Raw genomic sequence first — 22,088 nt, 5'->3', positions numbered from 1 at the left:
GACCACTCTACCCTTCAAATAGCAGGACACTAATGAGTAAGCGAACCTATTATTTCACAAAAACTACATTATACCTAGAGTTGTAAGTTTTTGTGGAATGTTTTATATTTTACAGAGTCTGTGTAGTTCGCAAATAGTGAAAACTACGATTACGGTGAGAACATTACTGTGTTGCAGTGGAATGGTGTCACCTGCAGAACGTCCCATTGGTACAGTCCACAACGCCCAGGTTTCCGCGCGAAAAGACGGCCCGCGCGCCCGAATCGTTGATAGCACCCATTGAGAAGAGCTGCACGAGCCATACAGCAAGGTGGAGCGAGCTGTGAACGAGGACAGCTCAGATTGCCTGTTTTTAACTGTTTTTTAGCCTGAGTTTTACACTTCCCAATAGCTGCTTAAGGATGCCATCCATTTCACTGCCTGACGACGTCAGAAAAAGGTGCGTTCATCGTCCTGGTGTTATTGTTGGCGTTCTGCCTGTTGTGTCAGTTGTGAGAAACTAACATCAGCAGCAGTGTAACGTGTTAACCTGACCGTGTTGGGCTAAACTTCACTATGCTAGCTCTAACTATGTCATCAGTTCCCTGTAGCAGCTAGCGTTAGCCTGTCGCCGCTTCACAACAGCTCGTGTTGATGCTGATTACTGCATTAGCATATTAGCTCACTAGCCTGTCAATGGATGGTGCAGCGAGTGATTTGGCGCCAGGAAGTTTTGTTTCCATGTCACAGTGGTTTTGCTGCTTTAGCCTAACCTAACAAGAAACTGGTTGACTGAGATTTATTACCACATTAATTTAAATCGGTTGTTTACAGGTTGCAGATGCTGAATGAAGGAGGATCTGGAGAGGAGGTGAGACCTGTTGCACTGTATGAGCAATAAGACATAAACATTCATTCATGATGGTATCTGGTTCAATCATTTGTTGGGAGTTATCCTTCGATTAATGACAACGGTGGGTTTAATATACATGAAATGTCTTTAAAATGTTAATCATATTGTGTGCAGCATGTTTTTGTTTTTTTAACACTATAATGTCGGTGAGCTATTAAAGTTTTTAAACACTCTGACATTCCTGAATCTCTAGCTTTGGATGTTCGGAGCCTGTTTTGCTGTATCAACCAAACTTGTAAAAAAAAATTATTATATAAAATAACTGTTATTGGTGATAATGATAAATTGTAGGTGCATATTGCCTTTATGAAAAAAAAAAGAGGCATCTCTATTTTCAATCCTTTTGCCCAAACTAATTTTTCTGTCCTTTTATTGTGAACTAACCACATCTTGTAAACAAAGCTGAAAAAATGGCAACTTATTGCTCAAAATAAATAGTTTTTACTTCTATATTTGTCATAAGTATCAATTCATGGTCAGAAATATGTAGTCATCAGTGTCACACTATGGACATATGTACTGTAAACCTTTGGACTGAATGTATATACATTATTTTTGGTCTGATTTTCAAACATGTTTTATTTTGCCCATTATTTCAGGATCAACTGAAGGAGAAGCTGAAGTTGGTGCAGGAGTTCCTGCATACTGATGCCCAAAAGAAGCTAACCAGCCTGAAGGAAAAAATGAAAAGTTCAGAGATCTCAATGGTCAGTGACAGACGGAGTTCTTTCGATCACCTCCGATTTGTTAACGTCTTCCCACTGCTAATTCTCGGTCTTTGATTTGTGCTTTGCTTTACTCAGGAGGCCTACATAACCAAAGTGAAGGCCTTGCTGGGAAAAGAACTTCACCATGAGAATGGCTCACATGCAGATGGGGCCGAGCTGAATGGAAAAACCAATGGCTTTACTAATGGTTCCCACAAAGAGGAAGAGGAGGAGGATGACAGTGCAGCCATGGTCAGTCAGGAAGAGGTCAAGACACCAACCACCACTAAAGCAAAGGGTGGACGCAAGAGCAAAACAAATTCTGACACAAAGAGTAAGTTAAGTATGTAGTTGTAGTAGGTAATGATTAACTGTTGTTATTGAACTCTAATGTTGGGGAGCAAAAGACAACCATCCACCTCTTAAAGTGAGCATACACCATATGATTGCTGTTCTGGAGCTGGTCGTGAGGTGTTAATCGCTTCTCGTGACCCCATGTACAGTATACTACACAATGCACGACACACGTTTAGCGAGACCCGATCCCAAAAATAGCCGCAAGAGTCAAAAATTGGCTGAAAATGGGCCAAAGATCGCACAGTGTATGCCAGCCTTTACTAAAATTCCTCTAGTAAGATTTAGGGCATAATCTACTAATGATTGTTATTTATGTATCCCGTCTTGCCGTCCTTTGATCCTTGTGGAGTAATGGGTTTAACCATTTCTCGTATAATTTTAATGATTTATTTACTTTTTGAAAAATCAGTGTTTCTCAAACTTTTTCTGTTTTGCCCCCACCCCCTTAAAGTAATGAGATATTTTCAGTCAGTCCCCACAATTGCAACAACATTTAAAAAGAAATGGGTTTAAAAAAGTAACTTTTATTGAAGAAAAAAAATAACAAAATATGCAATCAAATATTTTACAACTGTAATAAAGTTCTCCAGTTTACCACTGCGCTAAGTGATGCTCATTGTTATTTTGTTAAAGTGATTCTTTAATCAAATCTTGCTCCATAGCATCTCCTGCCAGTTCCAGGGTTACAAGAACCTTTGGGAAACAGCCAACCATCATGTCTATGTTCTCTAAAGTGTACGTATGAAGTTCATGCTGTATTAAAAATTACTGTCTTTACTTTTCAGCCAAATGTTTGATGATGTATTTCTTATAGTCAGAAGCGCAAGTCTGAAGACTTAAATGGAGATGCTGTTAATGGACTTGATGAAGAGAAAAAAGATGATGCTGAGGAGGTAATTGTTTTAATGCTTCATTGTTGGCTTGCCTTAAAGATTTATTTTGTTGTTGAATACTGCTTTATACACTTTTAGTCCCGAGAGGAGAAACGCCTTAAAGTGGAATCTGATGAAAAGTAAGTCCTAATATAGACCTGCTCACAATGATGGAGTTTACTGGAGTTAAGAACCTAAAACGTGTCTTTCTGCAGAGCTGAGGTGCCAGAATCAAAGGCTGAGCTTACTAAACCTGCACCTGTTGCAAAGGTAAATATCATTATTCTTCTGCTTCATAACTGAAAGTCCTTGTAAACATCTAGTTTGTGATTTATTTATTTTTTGTGCGTGTGTAATATGGGATATTTTTTTGTTTTTTTTTCACAGCCACCACCAACCAAATGTGCCGACTGCAGGCAGTACTTGGATGACTCTGATCTCAAGTTCTTTCAAGGAGATCCTGATGACGCTGTAAGAAGGTGTAATATTTTGTGATGCCGTTTGGTGAATTGTTTTGTTTTGACTGGAGCTTTGAACCCCTTTCTTTAGCTGGATGAACCAGAAATGTTGACAGACGAGCGCCTTTCCTTGTTTGACTCAAATGAGGATGGGTTTGAGAGCTACGAGGATCTGCCGCAGCACAGAATCACCAACTTTAGGTACGCGCTTTCTAGAATGCAGTCGGGGAGTGTTTTTTTTTTTTTTTTTTTTAAACGCTTTTGTTGTCTTGCAGTGTGTATGACAAGCGTGGCCATCTTTGTCCGTTCGACTCTGGACTGATAGAGAAGAACGTGGAGCTTTACTTCAGCTGCGTCGTTAAGCCTATCTATGATGACAACCCTTGCATGGACGGTACCTAACGTAGCTTCGAAGAACATTTGATGGATTATTGCAGGGTTTTATTCAACCATTGTTTTTATTTCTGAACAGGTGGTGTCCCCGCCAAAAAGCTAGGACCCATCAATGCCTGGTGGATAACCGGTTTTGATGGGGGTGAAAAGGCTTTAATTGGATTCACAACCGGTAGGACTGGTTTTCACTCAGTGCTGTTTAGTCTTGGCAGGGCAATGCTAATGTATTTATACTGTATATCGCATTTCATACACAAGGCAACTCAATGTGCTTTACATGATCAAAAAGTGCAACAGAAAACATTCAACAGCTTAAATTCAATAAGAACATTTAAAATAATCAACAAACACATTACATCAACAACAACATGACCAAAAATCTCCCTCTGTCATACGCAGTTGAGAAAAAGTACCTTTAATGTTGAATTAAAAATGATCACATGTGATGCTGACTTCGGCTTTGCTGCAGTTTGTTCCACTTCTTTGCTGCATCACCGTGTTTACTGTGAGCTCTGGGCTCCACTATCTGACCTGTGTCCATAGATCTGAGAGACCTGCTGGGTTCATACCTGACAAACATCTCACTGATGTATTCTGGACCAAACCCATTCACAGATTTATACACCAGCAGCAGAACTTTAAAGTCTATTCTGAGGTTGACTGGGAGCCAGTGTAAAGACTTTAAAACTGGAGTAATGTGTTCTGATCTCTTTGTTCTGGTTAAGACCCGAGCTGCAGAGTTCTGAACCAGCTGTATCTGTTTGTCTAAAGTCAATGAATTAATTCTGATTTGTATTTTTCCTGTGCAGCATTTGCTGACTACATCCTTATGCAGTCCAGTGAGGAGTATTCGCAAATATTTGCGCTGATGCAGGAGAAGATCTATATGAGCAAGATAGTCGTGGAATTTCTTCAGAAGAATCGAGATGTCTCATACGAGGACCTTCTTAACAAAATTGAGGTGACGAATGATTTCACATTTGATCTATTAGGTGTTTATGAAATCTGAATTGGCCTGTTTTGCACGTTTGTGTTGTAGAGATCACTATTAATGCCAATCATTGGGACATCTGATGTGTCCATGTCTGTGAGGGAACTCTGTAAAACTGCTTGTCATGTTTCTGTCGCCTACAGACAACAGTGCCTCCTGCAGGACTGAACTTTAACTGCTTCACCGAGGACACGCTGCTACGTCATGCACAGTTTGTCGTGGAGCAGGTGGAAAGCTATGATGAAGCTGGTGACCCGGATGAGCAGCCCATCATTGTTACTCCCTGCATGAGAGACTTAATCAAGTTGGCAGGAGTTACTCTGGGCAAGAGGTACGCTTGACTAGGATCCATCCTTATTCGTTTACACTAAGCTTTATTTTGTGATCCATGGAGGAAATGTCATAATTTTAGGGTAATTAATGCAGACTTGACAGAGATCTAACCTATCAGTGTCTGATCATACTGCAGAATGTTAATCGTATTGTTGCACACGTCTCATCTGCTGCAATTAGTAAAAAAACAAACATTAAAGGGTACCTTTAGTGGACATGTATAAAACAAAATTATTTGATTTTATTACCACTAAACAAAAAATGTGCACGTTTAAAAAAAAAAAAAAAAAAAAAAAAAATCACATTTAAAATTAAAATTAAATTAAAAAATTTATGTCTTAAAATTGAATTGTGGAGCAGCTATGTTGGGCCAAATGTGATTTCAGTACAGTGTTTACATGGATGACCAAATTATTTCTATAATTTTCCTCTTTATGTTTTAGTAACGATTAGGGATGTAACAATTCATTCAACTCCCGATACGATTCGATTCACGATAATAGGTTCGCTATACGATTCTCTCACGATTTATTTTACAAAATTGGACTGAAAAATATTCCTTTATTTTTTTGGGGGGAAAAAGTTTACTGTTTTTATTTTATTTTTCATTGTCAAAAGAATACCTTGATAAACTAATCAGAACAATGCAATTTAACTAAAAATAAATCTTGAATGAAATAAAGGAATACATATGAAGAAGAAGCCTATTATTTTAAATTATGGTTCTATCGTAAACAATGCTAAAGTGCATAATAGTTCTTTTTAAAAGTGCAACTGAAAATTTATTTTGTGCCTTAACAATTGGACTTGTTAGGATAGGTAAGGATGTTGAACAGCTCAACATCCTTACCGGGATCCAACGTTGGCGTTAATCAGTCGTGTCTCATAAACAAGCTGTTTTTTTCCTCTTGGCTGCTTGACAAGGACTTTAAAAGAAGAAAAACTGACTAAACCTTTCATGTTATATATAATCATTTGATAGGGCTTACACCTAATATTCATGACAGGTACCCTTTAATGACTGTAACACTTAAGTTAATTTCAATATTTGCTTACTTTCTGCTCAGCTTTTCTTCTGCCTAATGTCTCACACTCTGACGTTCCTTAATGCAGCATGCAGCTGTACTGGTAGGTAGGCCTAATCATGACTGCATCCATAGCTTGCTTGGTGATTTTCTGTGAAACATCTAGAAGTGTATTTAAAACGGCACTGTACCAGTGTAATTTCCCCGTCCTCCATTTCAAAATACAGTAGTTCCATCGCAGTTTTTCATTGTGCCATTATGACTACCTGGTCCACTTATAAATGTTGCTTTTAACTACAGTTGAGGTGATGTTGAACTAGTCTACAAATGGCAAACAAAGATTCCACAACACAATGCGTAAATGCACTATTTTCTCCAAAAAGAAATTAAAATTGTTTCTTGTGCAGTTTAGTCTTGAAAGCTTCCCAGTCATTGGATTGTAAAATGCTTTCAACCTCATTGTGTTTTCAATTATATTATATAAACATTTGGCTTGTCTCTCATGCTGCATGGTTTGATGTATTTATATGATCTGAAGTATTTCATTGCTTGTGCTAAATAAATGCGCCCTTGGTTACATCACATCTTTTTCCAACAGGAGGGCTGCCAGACGCCAGGCTATACGACATCCCACAAAAATAGAGAGAGACAGCAAAGGGCCGACTAAGGCGACCACCACTAAACTGGTCTACCAGATCTTTGACACTTTCTTCTCTGATCAGATTGAGCAGAATGATAAAGATGGTGGAATCAAAAGACATCGATGTGGCGTCTGCGAGGTGAGAGGGAGAGTGACAGCATTTGTTAATCAGAAATATCCTCTGCAGTAGCTGATTTTTTTTATTTATTTTTTTTTTCCCCCATCTGCATTTTTTGTAACACACATTGTTTATTTGCTGGTCGAAGGTTTGTCAGTCCCCTGATTGTGGTAAATGTGCTGCGTGCAAGGACATGATCAAATTTGGAGGAAGTGGCAAAAGCAAGCAAGCTTGTAAGCAGAGAAGGTGAGTTTGTTTGCATTGTATCAAGTTTGTTAGACTCATCACATCACTATATTGTGCAGTGACTCTGTACTTGAGTCCAGACTGTTTGCACTGAACAGTATTCATGCACACTTCTCCATTGGATCTTGGTGGGTTTTTTCTTTATTATGAATTTGATATTTTGATAAGCGCAGTGAGATTACGTTAATGTAAACTGCGCTATACAAATAGTCAAATTAAATTAGCCTGTTTGCGCTATTTTTGTTGATAAACCCTTTTATTATTAGATGCCCAAACTTGGCAGTGAAAGAGGCTGAAGATGATGAGACCATTGAGGAAGAGGAAGTTGTCGAGGAGAAGCCCAAGAAAGTTGCTCATGCCAAGAGGAAAAAGCAAGTCCAGTGCAAACTTGCATGGATCGGTGACTCAATTCAGGTTTGTTTGTTCTTACTATATATCATCAATGCGTAAAAATCCTGTAGAATGTTTAATAGTTTTAATCGTTGCCTCCTCTCAGACACAAGGAAAGAAACGTTACTACAGGAAGGTCTCGGTGAACGATGAAGTGTTGGAGGTGGGCGACTGTGTCTCTGTGTCATCAGAGGATCCGTCCATCCCGCTCTACCTGGCCAGGTGTGACACTCAGAGCAGGTTGATTTGGAAGCACTTTGGTGCACTGTGTATTAACCAGATGTTTCATTAGGATCACGGCACTGTGGGAGGACAATAATGGGAAAATGTTCCACGCCCATTGGTTTCATCGTGGGATCCACACGGTGCTGGGAGAGTCCTCTGATCCATTGGAGCTGGTCCTCGTGGACGAGTGTGAAGATATGCTTCTGAATTACGTCCAAGAAAAAGTCAATGTCATGTACAAGGCCCCGTCTAATAACTGGTTCATGGAGGCAAGTTGGGGTGACGGCTTGATTTATGAATCACTGTTTTTTTGTTGTAGTTTTTTTTCCCCCCTCATTTAATGGTTGCCCTTGTTTTGCAGGGAGGTGTGGATGATGACATCAAAGTGATTGAGGATGATGGGAAGAGCTTCTTCTACCAGTTCTGGTACGACACAGACTTTGCCCGGTTTGAGACGCCTCCCAAGATCTCTCCGTCAGAGGAGAACGTGTCCACGTGAGAACCAGCCCCACTTATTATTCATCTGCTTTTTTTTGTTTGTTTTGTTTTCTCACTTTGTGTAAACTCGTGCGTTTGCTCGTAGGTTCTGCTGCAGCTGTGCTCGGATTAAAGAGCAAGAGGAACAAGAGAAACCTCACGTGTTTGAACCTGTGGAGCGTAACGATGAAGACAACAAGTGTCATTATGGGTTGGCCTCCTTCAAAGGGGACCAGTACAAGGTTGGAGATGGTGTTTATCTGCCCTCTGACGCTTTTGGCTTCAGGTGAGCAGGATCTTTGGAGGAAGCAGTGATGTGTTGTTTTTTTTGTTTTTTTTGCTGAACAATTGACTATAAAAAAGGATGGTCTCTACAATTTAGTTTATATTCGGTCTTCATTGTAAAATTGTTTAGTTTGTAATGAAATATGGGATTTAAGCAGGGTTGGGGTCAATTACATTTTCTTATTACAATTATGTTTTCAGTTATCCATGTTCAATTACAATTACGGTGACTGACGTTCTTTTTTTACAAAATAAAATTACAATTCTCATTATCATTACGTTCTCAATTAGGAAAGTTCAATCACAACTTCTGAGCCTTAAATAATTAATCCCATAAAAAGTAACCTTCTGTTAGCATTTCTTTTAACAGGTCAGTTTTGACTTCAATCAGCTGTAAAATACACTAAAAATATATTATCATTTAATTTGTTTTTCATCTCAGTTACCTTGTTAGGCTTCCTAATCAATGAACATTTTGGTATTAATATTGTTGGTGTGTGTGTCTGAGCCTTTTTTGTGTCAGTATACCCCTCGATTTAGATACTTTAGAAAATGGTGATGGGAAAAGTTGATTTGAAACATAATTTTAGAATTATTAACTACATATGTGTAAGTCCTAAAACTGTAACGTGATTCCCCTAGTTTTTCGTTTAATTAAATTGTAATTGTAGTTAGCAAAGAAATTAAAAACTGTCAAAGTCAATAATCTGAACTCCAAATGTTTTTTCAATTGCAATTACAATAGTGTCCTAATTGTAATTTAGCTATCAATTACACAATTACAATTATAAATGACCCCAACAAAGTAATTAAATGACATGAATTTTCCTTTTTGTGCCCAAGTGTAAAACCAGCCAGTCCTGTGAAACGCCCCCACAGGAAGGAGGATGTGGATGAAGAGTTGTATCCCGAGTATTACAGAAAGTCATCAGACTACATTAAGGGTTCCAACCTGGACGCTCCAGAACCCTTCAGAATTGGCCGCATCAAAGAGATCTATTGTCACCGACGCAGCAACGGCAAACCAGACGAATCCGAAGTCAAACTGCGGCTCCACAAGTTCTACAGGTTATTTTTTTTGTGAAAGAGTGAACCCTGTCAACTTTTAGGTATTCGTCTAATGAAAGTGTAGTTCACATATGGGTGAATTTCGTTCCTCTTTCCAGGCCAGAGAACACCCACAAAGGTATCAAAGCCAGTTACCACACTGACATCAACCAGCTGTACTGGAGCGATGAGGAGGCGACGGTTTGCATGGTGGATGTGCTCGGCCGCTGTCAGGTGGAATACGCAGAAGACCTGAACATGTCGGTCCAGGATTATTCCAGCGGTGGACTTGATCGCTTTTATTTCCTGGAGGTAAAAATGTCCCCACATTTAACCCACAGTGATTGTTAAAGCCAAGGCTGTAATCGTGCATTTACAAGTGCCTCTGCAACTTTGATACTCAAGGCGAAATTACTACCAGTAACACCTACAGGTATAGTGCAAATGTCTCGAGGGAACAATAACAAAAATGGTGCGAAAAACAGTGCAATCAAAAATTAAAATGAGATATAAAAGTTTCAGTTCAAGGAAATTTCTATTTTCCTGTTTGGTTTTAGTCGTCAGTAACACAAATCTTAAAACCACAGAACACAATGTGCAAACACAATAGAATTATATAGAATAGAACAAGAATTAAAATTAAATAAATATGGGCAGGAGATTAGAAGTTTTTTAATATGAATATTCAAATAATATAAAACATGTACAGTGATTTTTTTTTTTAAAGGATGTTTCACGTTTATTATACCTTATTAAATTAGTATAAAAATTGGGGGGGTGCAATTTGACGGTGCCCTAGGCAACCGCCTGTGTTGCCTCTCGGGTAGGCCGGCCCTGCTCTGCAACAATGCTGCACTCAACAAGTCGGGATGGTGGGAAAAAAAACATAGACCCTTTGATATTTTTATTGTTCTCAACATAAGATTTGTAAACCAAAATAGAGTGGTTTAAAATATAAACTAGTGAAACAAATACTTGCCTCTTCCACAAGTTTTGGTCAAATATACCTTCCTGTCCCACACATTCTACCTTTGCTCTGTGGGGAGAAAAAACAAACTGTTAGTAGGCAGTGGTAACCAGAGGGATTATCATAATTTACTGCCACAAACTGCAGAGTTCATCTCCTGTGGGTTGGACTGAGCCTGTTTTAGCTCTTTGTTAAAGTTTATTTTGTTACATGTTTAAAGTAAACTAAGGATGAGAAAACTGAAAAGAAAATATAAACAGATTAAGCAAATAAAAGGTGATTTACATGTCCTAAAATGAACGAGACAAAGTAGATTAATTTAAATGAAATTGAACACTTAAAATTAGGGATGTAACGATTAATTGTAAGGCAGTTAAAAATCGATTCATAGGTACCACGGTTCACATCGATGCTCTGAAAATTGAATCGCAGTACTTTTTTTAAACAGCAGAGGGCGCTATATATTAATCCTTCCAGAAGCGGATGTGACGGGTGGAATCTGCTACTATTTTCTTTCTGGCCGCCATTTACTGTTAAACATGCTCATAAATGATTCTTTACTCCTTTAGCATCGAAAGAATATCTGTAATATTACGTAAATATCTGTAAAAGTCACGTTTTTCTATTAGCTCTGTCTGCTAGCATAGCTTCTCTTCTTCACTGGTGGAATAACTGCATGCCAACCGACCACTGGGTTACCAGCGCCCTCTGCTGGTCCAAACAAATATCTGACGTAAATACAGTAAAATGACTGGTTTTTTTTAAAGTCCAATTGTTAAGGCACAAAATACATTTTCAGTTGCACTTTTAAAAAGAAAAAGAACTATTATGCAGTTTTGAATTGTTTACTATAGAACCAGAATTTAAATTAATAGGTTTCTTCTTCATTTGTATTATTCCTTTATTTATTTCATTCAAGATTTATTTTTAGTTAAATTGCATCATTTTGAATAGTTTATCAAGGGATTCTTTTGGCAATGAAAAATAAAAGGAAAATAGTATAGTATTTTCCCCAAAAAAATAAAGGAAAATTTTTCAGTCATTTGTCAACATTCCCATTTTGTAAAATAAATCGTGAGAAAATCGTATCGTGAACCCAGGATCGTGAATTGAATCGTATCGGGAGTTGAGTGAATCGTTACATCCCTACTTAAAATACAATTCTCGCAGGCTGAGGCAAAAACACCATTTCTACATTATGTTCTGTACAATGATGCATCTTGAACCAATTATATTATTTATACATGTTTTTTTTGTATATCACCTTGAAGATGAAAACATATTTTCTGCAGTTTCAACATGTTTTCCATTCACAGGCCTACAATGCAAAAACCAAAAACTTTGAAGATCCTCCAAATCACGCTCGTTCAGCTGTTCAAAAAGGAAAGGGAAAGGGCAAAGGAAAAGGTAAACACACGGGCAAGAAACATTGTCCAACATTTATTTTAACTTTAATGTAACTTAATTATTATCTGTTTAAAAAAAGGGAAAGGCAAAGGAAAAGCTGCTGCACAGGAACCCCAAGAACCTGTGGAACAACAAACTCCCAAAGTGCCAAAATACCGCACACTAGACGTCTTCTCTGGCTGTGGTGGACTGTCTGAGGGCTTCCATCAGACTGGTAGGTGCTTCTGTTGACTCATGAAGTTATATAACATGATCTTAGATCTGTAACAACACCTAAGAACGGTTTTAAAGATTTCAACCTGAGCACTTTCTATGTCTAGGTGTCTCGGAGACTCTTTGGGCCATTGAGATGTGGGAACCTGCTGCACAGGCCTTTAGACTCAACAACCCCGGCACCACAGTGTTCACTGAGGACTGTAACGTCCTGCTGAAGCTGGTCATGTCTGGAGAGAAAACCAACTCTCTGGGTCAGAAGCTTCCTCAGAAAGGTGACGTGGAGATGCTCTGTGGAGGACCTCCCTGTCAAGGATTCAGTGGGATGAACCGCTTCAACTCTCGCACTTACTCCAAATTTAAGAACTCCTTGGTGGTCTCCTATTTAAGGTAAGTGTGGGAGTTCATCTGATGCTACATCTTTACTAGAAGCAAAACTTTTCAGAATTAAACTTTACATTTGCAAATTTTTTTTTCTTCCATTGCAGTTACTGCGATTACTACAGACCCAAGTTCTTCCTGCTTGAGAACGTGAGGAACTTTGTCTCCTTCAAAAAATCCATGATCCTAAAGCTGACTCTACGCTGTCTGGTGCGAATGGGATACCAGTGTACCTTTGGTGTCCTTCAGGTGAGGCTAACATACTGGGTTGTGGTTCTCCCAGTTACCTGACCCCTCAACAGAAAGAAGAGCATTTTTTGTTTTTGTTTTTTAATGCTGAAGTTATATACACCTAATCCCTTGGGCCCTTGTTCTACAGGCTGGTCAGTACGGAGTTGCTCAGACCCGTCGGAGGGCCATCATCCTGGCTGCTGCACCAGGGGAGAAACTGCCTCACTATCCTGAACCACTGCATGTTTTTGCTCCCAGAGCTTGTTCTCTGAGCGTGGTGGTGGACGAAAAGAAATATTTCAGCAACGTCACACGGTAAAAAAACAAAAGAAACGGATGGTAGGGCTGGGCGATATGGACCGAAATTCATATCTTAATATCTTCTTCTCAAAATGGTGATGTATTATATAAATCTAGATTAATTTTAATTCAAATAGTGTTACCAAAAAACAATTCTGGATTTAATTTGCTGAGGCGAAATGCCGCACAGTTATTAACAAACAGTTGCAAGTAAGTGTCGCTTTTGTCTTTTTCTCCTCTATAGGACAGCACGTGTGAGTGAGTTCTATACTGTGGCTTGTTCAGGTGATGGTCTTGGTTAAGAAGCACTCAGAAATCCATCTAACTGTGTTTTTCATGCTTTTCTGAGAAGTTGAGAAAGCAGCCACTCCTAAAACTTGTATTTTGATACGAACAAAATAAGCTATGAAAATATACCGATGCAGGCAATATTCTATATCTCCAAAATAGGAAACTTGATATATCTCCCAGCTCTAACGAATGGTTTATGTCGTTTAAATAAGTTGTCTTTAAACCGTAAGGTGATGAAGTAATCATGGCCAGAAGATGCCCAGGCAAATAATGTAGTTCTGTATCAGCATTTCATTCACTGGGTTTAATGTTTGGGTCGTTCCTCAGAGGGAACGGTGGAATCTACAGAACCATCACGGTCAGGGACACCATGTCTGATCTGCCAGAGATCCGTAACGGTGCTGCAGCCTTGGAGATTTCCTACAACGGAGAACCTCAGTCATGGTTCCAAAGGCAGATCCGAGGCACGCAGTATCAGCCCATCCTCAGGGACCACATCTGCAAGGTGACACGCCCTCTCTGTTCACTGTGGACCAACGGGTTGGGGTCAATTACATTTACCCATGTTCAATTACGATTGTTGAACAGCTTTTTTCCAATTACAATAATTTTTTGTCCTCAAAGTCAATTACAGTTATGTTCTTAATTACTAAAGTTAAATTACAATTAATCACAAATACCGAGCCTGAAATAGATAACTTAATAAAAGTTAACCTTCCTCGTGTTAAATTTCTGTTAGTATCTCTTATAACATGTCCTAAATCAGCTGTAAAATACACTAAAAACAAATATCTAATTTCTTATCTACTGCTTACCTTGTTAGGCTTCCTAATCAATGAAAATATAGGTTTTATTTTTTTAAATGGTAAAAATTATGAGATATTTTGAAAAAACTACGTGTAGAACTGTAACATGGTTCCCCAAGTTTTGCATTAAATTATAATTGACATTTTTTGTTAATAGAATTTTCATTACAATTACAAAGTCGCTTATCTAAACTTAATTATGATTGACTGCAAGAGATTTTTACCATATTTGCAATTACAATTATAATTGACCCCAACCCTGGTTTCCATACATACACACTATTACAACCGTAACTGTTGTTCTCCATAACTCATGACCACTGTGAATATTTAATTTAGAACACTGTTATTGTCCATCACATAATATTAGTATCAATTTGACTATTTCTCATTTTTTTCTTAGTAATGTTCTTGCTTAACCTGACTGTCCCTATGACTAATAAATATGCTAACTGTGTGCAGGACATGAGTGCCCTGGTTGAAGGCAGAATGCGTCACATCCCTCTGGCTCCAGGCTCTGACTGGAGAGATCTGCCCAACATTGAGATTCGACTCAAAGATGGAACTATGACCAAAAAACTCCGTTACACACATCCAGACAAGAAGAACGGCCGCAGCAGCACCGGCTCCCTCAGAGGCGTGTGCACGTGTTCAGGAGGTAATACCTTTATATTAGACTTGTTCTGAGATCCAGTCACGGAGACGATGCTAATAATGGTTGTGGCCGTTTGTAGGAACTCCCTGTGATCCAGCAGACCGACAGTTTAACACCCTCATTCCCTGGTGTCTGCCCCACACTGGCAACCGTCATAACCACTGGGCCGGGCTTTACGGCAGGCTGGAGTGGGACGGCTTCTTCAGCACAACTGTGACCAACCCTGAACCCATGGGCAAACAGGTGACTGGCCTTTTGGAATTTTTTTTTAGTGCTTGGTTAGTAGATTCTTTTAGGTCTTGAATTTGTCATTGTTAACCAAAGGATCTGGTTTCAGGGCCGGGTTCTGCATCCTGAGCAGCACAGAGTGGTCAGTGTGAGGGAGTGTGCTCGCTCACAGGGATTCCCTGACACATACCGCTTATTTGGAAACATCCTCGACAAACACAGACAAGTAAGGGCTACATTTGCTCTATTTGTGAGCCCACTTATAGCAGTGGGATTGATGAGTGTCTGGTTTTGGTCTCTTTTCACAACTTCTTCTTTGTGCTTCTGCCTCAGGTTGGAAACGCAGTTCCTCCTCCTCTGTCCAGAGCCATTGGCCTGGAGATCAAAAAGTGCATCTTGCAGAGAATTAAAGAAGAACAGAGCTCAGGTGACTTAATCAGTCCAAGTTTTTGTCTGACTTTTCTGCATTTGCTCATTATTTCTTTTTTTCTCCTTCTCTTTCCAGACGTCAAACTTGAGATGATGGAAGTCTCTGAATAATCTTTACGTCCCTTGATGAGAATTTGTCACACTTTGATTTTAGCAAATTGTTATTGTGGATGTTTTCTAGTTTCATTCCATGTTAATTTTTAATCGTGTTTAACCACATTTGTCTGATTCATGTTTTAATGCAGGTTTTATATGTAATCTTTTTAATAAAACGTGAGATCTCATGTCATGGGTTAATTGATTCCCACAGAGAAACTGAACTAAATTCTACTCCAGGTTTGTTCCACGTTTTAAAAGCAATGACAAAACACATTTCAGGTGGTAAAATTAGTTTGAAAGTAGAACACTATCGCTAAAATTAATAACAGTGGGTGATTTTTACCAGATGTAATTACCCAATAAAAGTAATTATAATTCAAATATGAGAAATTAAAGTTGCGTTCTATTAAACCATACCATGCCTAAAAACATGGAAAATCTTTAAAATGAAACTGTAAACTTGGTTTTTACTCCACCCTTTTCTGAAGCATTTGATGCTTTTGTGGGGGAGGAGTCTACACACACAACCAGCTCCAGGAGAGAACAAAAGAATTGCATTTTTTGATTGGGTAAAAATGATCACCTGACAAATATTTTTATCATTTTTATTGTGATATTTATTCTACAACTACTGGAATAGATAAAAGTAGCATGGACATTTTACTTTTTTTGTTTTAATGCAGTCTGAAAACCACCCAATTGTTAGTAGGGGAACCTTTTAAAACAGAAGATGCTAAAGCTACAACGGTACCAAGTAAACAACTACACACAAATGATGTAAATACGTGAAAATCACCCACCAGTAGTGTTTTAGGATTAAGAGGCACAACATGTTAGAAGCTACTGTTGTGAACATGGGGTGAATGAACTTTGGGCTGTGAATACAAACAAGTTGATTACAACATATTTAAGTTGCCTACATGAAGCAGATTCTTCAAGGTACAAGTTTGAAGAATTTTTCTTATTTAAATTACATAAATAGACCTACTGTGAAACCTATAGCAATGTTTGAACACACATTTGAGAGCTTTAAAAGGACATTTTCAAATTTATTTCTATTTGGTTAAATATCTTAGGCTTAGCGTTAATCTATGTTAGCTAACGTGTTCAAATGGACTCCATGAGTGGTATGAGGTTTTTTTTTTTAATGAGCATATAAGTCGCTCATCAGAATCAAATAATTTTATTGCCACATATAGTTTAAACAATGAGGAATTTGCTCTGGTGAGATCGGTGCAACAATAAATATGGAAAAAAAACAGATTGAAGCAAAGAAGGTTCACTTATACCAAAACTATTGAGGTCTTTACATTGACCATTTATAGTAGAATGTGAGATATGAGGTGAATCCACCCGTGCAAACTGAAAGGTGGATTCTGATTAATAAAAGGAAAGTGTTTGTAAGTGTGGATACTATCATTTTATGGGCATATCATTGTCAGTGCAATAACACTTCACCTTAGGTATAGAGATCTTACAGCAAGGGGGCCGGACTCCAGTCCTCTAGGGCCGGATTCCTGAGACTTTTAGATGTGTCCCTGCTCCAACACACCTGGTTGAAACCAACGTGTCGTCATCAAGCTCTGCAGAAGCACGATAACGAGCCTTTCAGTTGATTCAGGTGTGTTGGAGCAGAAACACATCTAAAATGCTCAGGAATCCGGTCCTCGAGGACTGGAGTACGGCACCCATGTCTTGCAGGTTTCTTTTGTGTCATTCATTCAACGACGAGGCTCTTACAGATGTGATTGTATTAATAGGTTAGGCTATCAATTTTCACTTAAACTACCAAATAAGGAGATGTAGATTTGTGCCATACATTTTATTTTGGTTGTTTTTGCACTGGCATCTTTAGGAACTCAGTCTGCAGTTTCCTCAATTGTTTGATGGTCTAGAAAGAAAACAAAATTGAGTTTAGCTACAAAAAAAGAAACATTATGAAGTTTAATAAATTTTCAAAAATGACAACATACTTGGCCCATTCAACATTAAGAATGAGATGATCATATCCAAATCCTGACACGCCGGTAATGGCTCTTGCTGCGTCTTCCCGGCGGTGGAAACTTATGAAGGCAAATCCCTGCAGGAATGAAATGCAGTGATTACAGTTAAAGCTGGTCAGTGTGATGTCTAATGCTGCAATGATTAGTCAACATTATTATGTTGACTACAAATATTTGTTTAGGCAGATTTATAGCATTGACGCTTTATATTAATGTTGTACATTGAACAATGGCCGCTTCCTGTGTTATTGTTGCTGCAGTACCTTACATGGACTGCTGGGGGAGCATCTTGATTCTTTTTTATTTTCAATCACATGCAGATTTGATGATCCAGTTATTATACGCCTGTGTTGTACGTTTGCCAGAAAATCATGAAAATGCTTGCTTAGCAAAGGCTGGTTCAGTTTTGTTTGTGTAATTCACAGCAATAATCAGTGAATTACTGACGTAGTCTGCTTTGAAATAACTGTTTTCTGCCTTCTGCTAATATTAAGGTTTATTCTGAACAGTGAACCTCTAAACTGTATGATTTGAATAATATTAGACATTTAATAATCTGTGATCATGCTTACAGTACTTATCTTACACCGGAATTTGAAATCTAATATAAAGCTCTAAACTGTGACAGGGTAACCTTCAGTCAAATCTGCTTTAAAAAAAGATATAAGCATGTATTAGTAGGCTACAAAAATAATTGTAGGTTTAGGTGTGTGGAATTGCAAAAATATCTTGTTTGGATGATATTAAGAAAATATAGGGCCGGGACACATTACCATGAAACTGAAACATGAATCTTATCCAAGCAAAGCACCAACCTTGGACTGTCCTGTGTTCTTATCTTTGGCCAGGTAGATCCTGGAGATGGAGCCGAACGGCCTGAAGAGCTCCTGTAAGTCCGTCTCGCGCGTGTCCTCAGACAGGTTGGTCACACGAATAGTGGCATTGTCATCAGCTGTTGATTACAGATAAACAGTGTTAGCATGAACACGGTCTGATGAAGGGGTGGGACATATGGAAACTATTTTATATCATCATTTTTATTTGTTATTTACCAGCAAAACAAACTTGTTTCATGTACAATTAACATGCAAAACGATCGACATGAAGTGGCCCAGAGAAAGACTTTGGATAGGTCTGTGAGTGCATGGTTACGCAGATGGTACCACAGATAAAACGTGTCATACAGTCTGTCCTATAGTCTCTGGGCTTTGGCAGATCGTGGTCACATTCTAAGGTTGTAAAAACACGCATCCCCGACAGCTTTCTGATTCTCGTATATATCTGTATTGTTATTTATTTTTTGTACTATAATGTCTGCACTTCTATTTAATTAACAGTCTTTTACTTAATTATGTACGTTTTTCTTTTTATTTCTTTGTTTAGTGTTTTTTCTTTTCACTTGTAATAATTCTCGAGTGTCTGTGACTGTGTCATTTCCCCCTGGGATGAATAAAGTACTTCTGATTCTGACTCAGACGTTCACCCACCTCTGCGGTTGGGCTGCATGGACTCTCCTCTGCGTGTTCCTCCGTCCCTCAGGCTCGGGGGAACATACTTCCCAGTCTTACTCTGTGCTGGCTGTGCAGGCTCTGGTTCTGCTGCTCAAAGACAACAACAGTAGCGCGTAAGCAGCAGAAACACTAACCAACTAGCCAATGACGGCCCCAAAAAGTGGAATAATAGGTGAGCTGATGGTACCAGAGCCAGCAGGCTTATCCTTGTCTCCAGTGGAAAGTCCAAGCTGCTCAGCCAGCTCCTTCTGCATTGGACCCAGAGTGTCCTTGTATGGACAACGTGTGGTCCAATGGTCGCCTTTGCAAATACGGCAGGACACGATTTTCTGGCCTTTTAATTTATTCATTGGATCCTCATCTTGATCTTGAGAATTTAAATCCTAGAGAAAGCAGAACGCTAAGTAAGAAGAGAACAGACTGGGATTCTACCAGCAAAGATTTATAGCAGGAGGACGTTTTTACCTCTTTGCTGGAGATGAACGTCATGTAGACGTCATCACTGACGGTGGTGGTAGCCACATTAGGACCAGGGGCATCAAACTCAGAGTTACCAAACTTCTTCCAGTTCTAAAATGACAACATTAAATGCGTTATGGCCCTAATATACTCTGCATTGTGAGAGTTAAAAACCTCATTTAGACGTAATCAGACAGACCTTTCTCCGAGCAACAGCTTTGGAGGCTTTCCTCGTCTCAATCTTAAAAGTTCGAACAATCTGAATAAACAAAAAAAACAAAACATGAACATATCTACTACAATTCACTGAAGGAATCTCTTATTAACATGAAAAGATTTATGTGCTTTTAAGACATTTATTTTATCGTCATTTCACAAATCTCACTGCAGTACATTTAGGCATGAAAAGCTGCAGTGACTCAGACTGAATTATTGAACAGCATAAATAATAGTGTTATATAACAGTATGTGCAGTAGGGCTGGGACGATACCCCTTTGTCCCGATTCAATTTTAATCCCTATTCTTGGGTTCTAATTTGACTTAAATTGCGATTTTGATTTTACAAGTATTGCAACTCTACAGTGACCATTAACCCAATTTTTGCCTTATCCAAACACATGAGTTGAATCTTTAACTTCTAGAAATATGTCACAGTTCCAAAAAAAATTTGCACATCACATTCAGTCATTCACTGATTTATTATTATTTATTCAGTGATTTATTATTATTTAATTAATGTGTCAGGTAAATTGTGAATGTAGTTGTGTGGAAATAATGGTGATGAAAACCATGCTTGATTATGTAAAAGAAAGTACATCAACATAGAAACCAGGGCCAGTGGCCATCATCATGCTCCGAATAGAAGATTACTTGATTTACTGTCACATCAAATATATTTGATCACCTTGAGCTTCTTTCCGTCATCATCTATCTTATACTCTGTGATGGTCTTAATGTTTCCTTTGATGGTTTCCTTAGATGCTGGAAGCGTACCTGAGAATAAACATATCAAGATAGTTATGATCACCCTATATTTTGACAGTTTAAAGCCAACTATATAGCTGCAGTATGTAGAATCGTTTGGACTGGAATGGAAACGTCTCCCCCTTCTTGTTTCAAGTTTGAGCTTGAAGACAGAGCCAGGAGAAGGAGCAGAGGTCATGTGTCCTCTCAGAAAATTTTGAATTACACAATGCATGAAAGTTATTATTCCAAAATCGGCTTTAGATACTGGCCATCAGCTGATTTTTTTTTTTTCTTTCTTTTTTTAAATCGGTATCGGCAAATGAAAATGTCATATCTGTCAACCTTTATTTTTTTACTAACCCTAACGCACCACTTCCTGGATAAATTCGAGGTTTGTCGTATTAAAAAAAGGCTTCCGCTGTCACGTCAGGGGCATTTCTGCCCAGCCAGAGGCTTGAGTCCCGTCATGGGCTTCTGCAGCTGGATACTATGGGTCACAGCAGTGTTACCAGATACTTTACAGCAGAAGTAACCCGGTAAGTACAGTGTAGCAGCACTTTAAGCTGCTTGTCATGTTTATAATTGTATACAAAACGAGTAGCTAATCGCTAGTAAATTAAGCTAAGTTTAAAAAAAAAAAACTCGCCTCGGATCATCACATGTTTTAATAGTGTGCTTTACTTGGGTTCAAATTCTGATTTTTATTTGTTTTATTTTTTTTTAAAAATAACAATAATATCAGGGACTTATTCTATTGGCAGAAGTGAAGCCCCTCCTTTAACTTTTACAGTATTGTTGCTAACGCAGAATGCTAGCTTGATGATAGAGCGCTCACATCAAAGCCTGTTTAGTCTAATCCAATGTAACATTTAACACTTATAAGGGGGACTGAAGTCTGAAATACCGTGTACACGTATGGTTTCATACGTAAATAAATTTAACGTGGATCATTTTCTACCACGTGGAACACACTTGGCCGGCCTTGGTTAGCAGACGACCGGTGTTAGCTAACATGAGCTAACGGGCTTCTTACCTTCGTCTCCCTCCTCCTCCACCTGGTCTGCCCAGCTGGGCTTTGAGCTGCAACGGAGCACGAAGAAAAGTTATTCCGCTGATATAAACAGAGGCTATTGAAAAGTTTAAATTTTTTTTTTTTTTAAAAAAAACTCCACAACCACTTACTCATCGTACTCTATCGACGGCATCCTCTTGGCTTCTATGACGTCCTTCACGCAGCGGGTTCTTTCGTCACTTCCGTCACTCAAAATCCTTACGACTAAGAACTCCAGGAACGTGATATTTGAATGTAAGCAGAACATGTGACGTTTAATGAATATTTTAATAGTACACATTTAAATATGTGACTGTTTTGTGGTGTTGTTGATTAGAGAGAAAAAAAAAAAAAACAGATAAAAACACAATACGCAACTTTGACAACCAAAAACCAAATAGAAAATTAGCTACAAATGAAAATAAATCGGAATTCACTCCAAACATAAATTTCTAATTTTTTTAAATATCAGGGTTTCAACCTTTTAAATAGTTCTGCTGAAAGGATTGGGTAGTGTTTTTTTGTTTGTTTGTTTTTTAACTTTATTTAAACTCATTTAAATACAACACAATGTCATACAAAAATGAACATAAAACGACAAAGGAATAGGAAGACAATAAAAGAAACAGACAAC

At 38.4% G+C, this 22,088-nt stretch overlaps 2 protein-coding genes across 3 annotated transcripts; one reads left to right on the top strand and one right to left on the bottom strand.

Moving 5' to 3' along the window:
- dnmt1 (DNA (cytosine-5-)-methyltransferase 1) lies at positions 1-15,648 on the top strand. Of its 2 annotated transcripts, XM_028455323.1 has the most exons (36): positions 1-36; positions 178-439; positions 814-850; positions 1,492-1,599; positions 1,696-1,933; positions 2,619-2,691; positions 2,771-2,849; positions 2,928-2,968; positions 3,044-3,098; positions 3,216-3,299; positions 3,378-3,487; positions 3,562-3,680; positions 3,759-3,851; positions 4,489-4,640; positions 4,814-5,001; positions 6,117-6,131; positions 6,627-6,807; positions 6,935-7,032; positions 7,299-7,446; positions 7,529-7,644; positions 7,715-7,916; positions 8,009-8,142; positions 8,231-8,410; positions 9,253-9,477; positions 9,576-9,768; positions 11,740-11,830; positions 11,910-12,044; positions 12,151-12,433; positions 12,532-12,673; positions 12,804-12,970; positions 13,574-13,751; positions 14,515-14,710; positions 14,787-14,950; positions 15,045-15,161; positions 15,269-15,362; positions 15,441-15,648. In XM_028455323.1, exons 2-36 carry the CDS (start codon positions 402-404, stop codon positions 15,473-15,475), a joined length of 4,509 nt encoding a protein of 1,502 aa, XP_028311124.1. In that variant the 5' UTR covers positions 1-36; positions 178-401; the 3' UTR covers positions 15,476-15,648. The 2 variants fall into 2 exon arrangements, with proteins under 2 accessions (XP_028311124.1, XP_028311125.1); XM_028455324.1 differs by lacking the exon at positions 6,117-6,131 and having other exon boundaries at positions 2-36.
- Positions 15,649-17,270: 1,622 nt separating this feature from the next.
- Positions 17,271-21,737, bottom strand: eif3g (eukaryotic translation initiation factor 3, subunit G). Its single transcript, XM_028455482.1, has 10 exons — positions 21,586-21,737; positions 21,437-21,483; positions 20,342-20,430; positions 19,636-19,695; positions 19,443-19,547; positions 19,165-19,360; positions 18,954-19,064; positions 18,282-18,418; positions 17,437-17,543; positions 17,271-17,354 (listed from the first exon to the last, which is right to left on the bottom strand). Exons 1-10 carry the CDS (start codon positions 21,720-21,722, stop codon positions 17,339-17,341), a joined length of 1,005 nt encoding a protein of 334 aa, XP_028311283.1. The 5' UTR covers positions 21,723-21,737; the 3' UTR covers positions 17,271-17,338.
- Between the last annotated feature and the right edge of the window lie 351 nt (positions 21,738-22,088).

The sequence above is a fragment of the Gouania willdenowi genome, chromosome 8 (genome assembly GCF_900634775.1).
Source record: "Gouania willdenowi chromosome 8, fGouWil2.1, whole genome shotgun sequence".
Taxonomy (NCBI): domain Eukaryota; kingdom Metazoa; phylum Chordata; class Actinopteri; order Blenniiformes; family Gobiesocidae; genus Gouania; species Gouania willdenowi.
This window is presented reverse-complemented; position numbering and strand designations above follow the sequence as displayed.